The 7,485-nt window shown below is 43.5% G+C and overlaps 1 protein-coding gene across 1 annotated transcript; it reads left to right on the top strand.

Moving 5' to 3' along the window:
- Nucleotides 1-2,220: 2,220 nt before the first annotated feature.
- LOC147619128 (pentatricopeptide repeat-containing protein At3g09040, mitochondrial-like) lies at nucleotides 2,221-6,593 on the top strand. The gene is made up of 2 exons (XM_086774315.1): nucleotides 2,221-2,498; nucleotides 2,535-6,593. The coding sequence occupies exon 2, from the start codon at nucleotides 2,566-2,568 to the stop codon at nucleotides 5,014-5,016; it is 2,451 nt and encodes an 816-aa protein (XP_086630441.1). The 5' UTR covers nucleotides 2,221-2,498; nucleotides 2,535-2,565; the 3' UTR covers nucleotides 5,017-6,593.
- The last annotated feature ends 892 nt before the right edge of the window (nucleotides 6,594-7,485 follow it).

Below are 7,485 nucleotides of genomic sequence, written 5' to 3'. Positions count from 1 at the left end.
TGCTGCACAAGTATTCATTCGATATTGTGGACTTCCACAAATTTCATAGGGGCCACTTCTCTTTTCCAGATTACCTTTTTGCATGTTGGTAAGGTTAGTGAGGCTTCCACAAATTTGATAGGGTTCACTTCTCCTTCTCCTTCTTCTGTTTCTCTTAGTGATGTTTCTTCTTCTTCTTCTTTCTGTCCAAGTCAGAGTCAGAAGTATGTCATCACTATTCCCAAGATGACATACTTCTTCTTCTTCTTTTTCTTATGTAACTCTAGAGTCAAGACTTTGAGTTACTATGTATCTTCTCGGGTTTATCATTTTTGAATTTCCTTACTAGTTGAATTAGTTATACTACTCCATTTTCTTGATACTTTGGTGACTTAGGACGTTGAGGAACCGTGATGACTGCAGATTGTGTGACAAACCATGGGTGACTTTTGTATTTTTCTTGCCGTTTCCTTAATCTTATCAATGTGTTCATGTACTGCGTCCCCCTTCTGCTTCATCTTTGCTAGTTTGCACATTAGCTCTCTGTGTATCTTGGTACCTCTCCACCAATGGTGCCTATCGTAATTTCTGATACGGGAGATAACTGAAATAATAGAGATCATACCACAAGGAGATTCTAAGGTAGGATCCTGAGAAAGATGAGAAGGTGCTATTTGATGAACCCCAGGTACCTTAAACTTGTATAGGAAGTATATCCTAATGGTTGATGATGCCATTCCAATGATCGTTGTGCAAAGTCAAGTGAAGTCATAAAGAATAAAAGGTCAAGATCTTATTTGTAGCATGTGGCTACAAATAATACGCTATAAGCAAGAAGTTGGATGAAGGATGCATTGACATGGCCAAGAAAAAGGCAAGGTTGAGCACCGAACCTTCAAGGGATATTGCAAGTAAACATTGATAACATAGAAGATCTGGACGACGAGTGGGTGGCTGGGAGATATGCAATAGTGTGAAACCCACATGGCATCACGTGGCACTGGGCAAACCTATAGATAGGCCACTCGATATTCATTTGGCACTTCTAAACTTTTGAAATTCTAAGAAGCTAGTCCATAAACTCTTAAACTCTTAGATCTATCTTTAGGTCTCAACTCAAATCCCTTGTATCATTGGAGTTTCTAATCTTTGAAACCTCAAGCTCTATGTAATCATTTTGTACGCTTTATACTCTTATTTTTTGAGAAATATAATTTTATCCATTTTGTCCAATTGTCTCATTATATGTTATCATTATTGGGTCATTAAATGAATGTTACACACTCACTAACACCAAGTTCCACCATGTACTTTCAATTTTTATAAACTCTTGGAACACCACAAGTGTTAATAAACGTGATGAGCCCAACATATGTGTTCCACCCATGGTGTATAATAGACTGAGTGTTTACATATCCAATAAATCCATTCTTAGGAAGATTATCTCGGTAATAACCAATTGGTAAACCTAAGGTAACATTTGGCAATCCTACTGGCTTATAGTGTTGATTGGAAATGCACGTAGAATTCAACAACATCCAACAAGTCAATATACTTCTAGGAAGATTGTTCTACATGTATAGCCTTACTTAATCTACTTCGCACAAATTAGATGTCTAGTCGATAAATCCGTGGTCAACCAAGCCTTGCTACACTAGAGCAAATTTCTTTTGCCAATCCATTTTATGTCCTAGGGGAATTTCATCACGATTCTTTGGGGGAAGTCTGTCTAGAGCTCTAAGGAAGCAACATGAAAGTAATGGGAGTGCATACCAGATCCATGTCTTGACAAGAGGAGGCAACAAGATTCAACAGTGAAGACCAAGAAAGTGAGAAACAACCAGTGGTACAAGAGGAGACGGCTAACCAGAAAGACAACTGCACAAATGTCTCTCATGTGGAATATTATTGACACGAAGCAACATAAAGCCAAGATAAAAAAGGAGTGCCTATTGATGTAAAAGGGGGGCAAGAAAGACCTTGGAATACATGTTTGAGCATTGGCAAAGCTGAATGGAGTAGTTATACTTCTCCCTCTCTATATCTATTACATATTAACCATGGACAACCAAGGCACATGGAGAGGAGAGAAAAGAGAAATTTCTAAAAAAGAGGAAAAAATCCCTTCCATTGACCCTTTGTATTTCGGCTTCCATTCCTGCGTTTCGCAACGCGCAAGTTGAGTACTAATTCTACTCTCTCTCTCTCTCTCTCTCTCTCTCTCTCTTGCCCTTCTCTCTCTTTTTTTTCTTTTTTTTCTTTTTGTTTTTTGCCAAAAAAAAATTCTTTGAACTATTTCTACTCTCCCTGCGATTTCTCTCTCTACACGCGCTGGCTCTCTGTGCAGCTGACTCTCTGAAGGCGACGCGGGGGCACGCTCTCCCATATCTAAGAAGAAGGAGGGATGCTCTGATTTCTAAATTACCATGACTTCTAAAGAAATGCAAGCTTCCCCCTTCCCTTCCCCTCTCTCTCTGTCTCAATGGGAAAATCCACGGCGAGATAAACACACCAGGGAGGCGCTATGTACAATCGAAGTTGAGCTCACGAGGGAGGCGCTATGGCTGGTACAATCCAAGTTGAGCCATGTGTGATGGAGGCACAAGAGAAAGAAGAGAACGACATCCCAATACCCTTGGTCGTGGTGATGGTGGTTGCTGGGTGATGCTAAGCGTACAGGAGGCACTCGCTTCTTTGGAAGCAGGGATGCCCCCCTCACCCTTGCAACCTTCGATTGAGGATTTTGCAGGCTTGTTGCAAAAGTGCTTAAAGGACAGAAATCTAGCTCAGGCACTGCACTTGCATGATGCGTACATGCGCCAAAGCAGGCTGGAAGCCCATCCATCACTCGGAAACCACCTCGTCTCGGTGCTAGCGGAAGTAGGAAGCATGTGCCGTGCCCAGCAGGTTTTTGACAGACTGGTGTATAGGGATGAGCGTTCCTGGAATCTACTCATCACAGGTTATGTTAAACTTGGAGAACCATGGCATGCTCTCACCCTCTACCAGAAAATGCAGGAGAATGATGCTCTACATCCTAGTCGGCATGCTTTTGTGGCCTTACTGAAGGCTTGCGCTGTACTGAAAGATCTCGAAAAAGGCTGCAAATTACATGCTGACATTGCTGGAAAAGGATTGCTGGAAAGAGACCTTTTCATCGGCAGCTCCTTGGTCGATATGTATGCCAAATGTGGCTCCCTTGCAAAAGCACAAGAAGTTTTTGACAACCTCCCAGTCCGAGATGTGGTCTTGTGGACAGCGATAATCGCAGGATATGCTGATCATGGGCATGGTGAGGAAGCACTCAACTGTGTCGAACAGATGCAACATCAGGGCATATCTCCAGATGCTTTTACATTTGTTTGCAGCTTGAAAGCATGTGGAAGTGTTGGATCCTTAGTCAAGGGCCAAGAAATACACGCTGAGATTGCTAGAAAAGGGTTGGAAAGAGAGCCCCTCATGGGCAACACCTTGGTCGATATGTATGCTAAGTGTGGCTCGCTTGCAACAGCACAGGAAGTCTTCTACAGGCTCCCAGTTCGAGATGTGGTCTCTTGGACTGCACTAATTGCAGGATATGCTGAACATGGTCATGGTGAGGAGGCACTTGACTGTTTCCAACAGATGCAACATGACGGTATCTCTCTAAATGCTGTCACATTTGTTTGCATCTTGAAAGCTTGCGGCACCATAGGAGCAGAAGTCAAGGGCCAAGAGATACATTCTGAGATTGCCAGAAAAGGGTTGGAAAGAGAGCTCCTTGTTGGCAACACCTTGGTTCATATGTATGCTAAATCTGGCTTGCTTGCAGAAGCACAGGACGTGTTTGACAAGCTTCCAGTTCGAGGTGTGGTCTCATGCAATGCACTAATGGCAGGATTTGCTGAACACGGGCATGCTGAGGAGGCCCTCAACTGTTTTGAACGGATGCAACATGACAGTATTTCTCTGAATGCTGTCACATTTGTTTGCAGTTTGAAAGCTTGTGGCAGCATAGGAGCCACAACGAAGGGCTTTGAAATACATGATGAGATTGCAAGAAAAGGGGTGGAAAGAGAGCTCCTCGTTGGCAGCACCTTGGCCGACATGTATGCTAAATGTGGCTTACTTGCAGAAGCACAAGAAGTGTTCAACAAGCTTCCAGTTCGAGACGTGGTCTTGTGGACTGCACTAATGACAGGATATGCGGAACATGGTCATGTTGAGGAGGCACTCAATTGTTTCGAACAGATGCAACATGAGGGTGTCTATCTGAATGCTGTAACTTTTGTTTGCGCCTTGAAAGCTTGTGGCAGCATAGGAGCTACTGTCAAGGGCCAAGAAATGCATGCTGAGATTGTTAGAAAAGGGTTGGAAAGAGACCTCCTCATCGGCAGCACCTTGGTTTACACATATGCTAAATGTGGATCCCTTGCAGAAGCACAAGATGTGTTTGACAAGCTTCCAGTTCAAGATGAGGTCTCATGGAATGCACTTATTGCGGCATATGCCCAGCTTGGAGAGAGTGAAAATGTTGTCCGCATGTTTGACAAAATGTTAGGAGAAGGCAGAAAGCCAGATCTGGTCACATTCATAAGTGTTCTTAATGCATGCAGTCATGCAGGTCTAGTTGATAAGGGCCAGATGTGTTTTGAGGCCATAAGCAATGAATATGGTGTCATCCCAACTCTTGAGCACTACACTTGCATGGTTGATCTTCTTGGCCGTGCAGGCCATATAGACAAGGCAGTTGCGATGATCAGAAAGATGCCAATGCATCCTGGTATTGTGGTATGGCTTACTGTGCTGGGGGCTTGTCGTAAGTGGGGCAATGTCGAGTTTGGAAGATATGCCTTTGAACATGCAGTGCGATTGGATGAAAAGGATGCGGCAGCTTATGTATGCATGTCTAACATCTATGCAGATGCTGCAATGCAGGAGGAAGCGATCAAAGTTGAGGCAATGAGAGTAGAAAACCAAGCATGGAACAAGCCAGGACATAGTTTGTGGACAGATGCCTCTCCGGGGTGTTGTGCATTCCTTTTTGATTTACAATAAAAGACAGCCAGAAGGTAGCTTAAATTGTCAAAGGAATGGCATGCCCCAGGTTTGCAGTACGGGACATTTTAAATGAATGTGCTATGCTGGCACAGCCATTTGGCAGCGGTGCATTTATCGAAGAATAGCAAAGCATTTCTTTCAGGGATGCAAACTGTTTTTGAACAAGGAAAGGGTGGTGGTGGAGACTATCGGTGATGATATTGCAACTGCAGTAGCCATTGTCCCCTTACACTTCGATATGTAAGTTTAGCAAGCTGCTGGTATTGGGAGAAAAGTTCAAGATCTATCAAATAAGAACCACCTCCAATGGAGGTGGAAATAAAGCACATGAGAGCGTTGTGCAGAATAGTGCACAAGAAATGCTACTACAGTATATAACTGAGTAGATGGCTCAGTCGGATTCATTGAGTCGTGATGTGTGCACATCGCTCTGCTCATTATTGCCAAGGTTCCACAGATTGGAGGTGAAACATTCACTTATACTGATATGGGGTGGTTCATCGCATTGCTTAGTGACGTGTGCAAAGGTGTCAGGTGATGGGGCAGTTTTCCTGCATGTCCTGTGATACACATTAGCGCTAGTTAGGGGAACTTGGTTTGTAGTTGGATATTGGCGTTTTTGATGTGCGTCATTGGGTAGTTTGGGAGTTGGCTCCTGCTGTACTCAAAAGTAATGAGCTGTGGGGGCAGAGAGGGGAGATTTTTCTTTTTTTTTTGGGGAGGGGGGGTAGCCCGGTTGTCGTTGGGTTTTGCCTGCCTGATAACAGTAGACAGGATCCACGAAGGAATAACAAACAGCATGAAGGTTTGTTCTTGAGAAAAAAAGCATACAACCAAGCAAAGCTTTGGTGTTTCCAATCAGCTTGTTTCAAAAGGAAAGTGGCTTGTGCTTGCATGAAGGAATTATTGAAAATCTGGCTGTTGGGGAGTCACCTGGCATGGGTTGTGAGGGAGGAATGTATATCGCCTACGTGATGCTACATTGGACCCTTATCTCATAATGGTCCACACATGGAATAGGTCGACTTCACTCTTGGACACCTTGTCCTGACATTACGGGATCCGAACAAGGCCCAAGCTGAGCCTGGATAACTATGGGAGGTGGGGGAATGTGGAGCAACTGCATAGTAGTTTGTAGTTCATCGAGTCTACGCCCAAGATAATGCGACACACCTATGACTATGTAGGGTAGAGCTAGACATCATATAACAGCCCAAATAGACAAGGTCAAACAATGCAGGTGACAAGCGGCACTATCACATGGCAATGATGATGTGGCAGTACAGATGTGGTATTGATGATGTGGTAATCGGGTACAGTTGGTCGATAACATTACTACTAGTTGACTAGGAGCATTGGTGCGTATATATATATGTGGGTGGCCAAAACATCATATTCAAGTGTTGGACTTCATAGAGCGTTTCTCTATAGGCGAAGTGCTAGAACCAACAATGTACAGTAGGTCACAAGGTTGTGATTTGATGCCTTTATTATTAGCTACATCTTGTAGTTGAATTTCAGTTGTGTTACTTCTTTCTTGTACATAATATAGAGCAATAGCTCTTCTTTCTATCTTTGGAAAACCCTTGCACATAGGCACAAGTGTTCTACAATTGGTATCAAAGCCTACCTACAAAATTTCTTTTCTTTTTTGGCACTTTGGTTTGTTGACTACTTGGATTGGGTAGAGAACCTAGATTCCAAGAGTACACTAAGTTTGGGTTTGAGGAAAGTGAATCTTCTATGGTGACATATTCAGTCTGTGCTTGACATTAATTTATTAATTCCTTGTGGGCATTAATAAATTAATGCCTAACCTTAACATATGCTAAGGTTAGGCACCTTTTAGCCTCTTCGTTGCATATTTCAGCGTACGGCTCTGCAACTACAGAGATGGCAACTAGCGAGAGAGAGAGATGACCACCACCACGGAGAGAGACAGAGGTGCTGCTCTAGCCTACAACAATTAACAACCAAGAGTGGCCTGGTCTACAAGTGACCGAGAGAGAGAGAGAGAGAGAGAGAGAGAGAGAGAGGTCACATCCTACAGCGAGACAGAGATGCTGCTCTAGCCTACAATGATTAACAACCAAGAGTGGCCTGGTCTACAAGTGACCGATAGAGAGAGAGAGAGAGAGAGAGAGAGAGAGCGCCACCCACCCTTGAGCTACAAGCGGTCGAGAGTGGCTTGGTCTACAAGCGAGGACTAAGAAAATGAGAGAGGGAGAGAGAGATTATCTAATCAATTGCCTTCGACCAGCAAGAAGGGCGGTGGAAAAATCTCGAAGGCGATGGAAAACTCTTTTTTTTTTAAATACTAAAGTTGACAGTCTCACACCTAAACCTTGCCATTTCCTAAGGCTCCATACGATTAAAACCCTCCCCTGACTAATGAATTAATACAAAAATAAAATTGGGCACACGAGTCAATTGGGGTATATTGTGCTTCCCTATCCTACCAAACCC

The sequence above is a fragment of the Cibotium barometz genome, chromosome 34, assembly GCF_041138505.1.
Source record: "Cibotium barometz isolate CiBa-2024 chromosome 34, ASM4113850v1, whole genome shotgun sequence".
Taxonomy (NCBI): Eukaryota; Viridiplantae; Streptophyta; class Polypodiopsida; order Cyatheales; family Cibotiaceae; genus Cibotium; species Cibotium barometz.
This window is presented reverse-complemented; position numbering and strand designations above follow the sequence as displayed.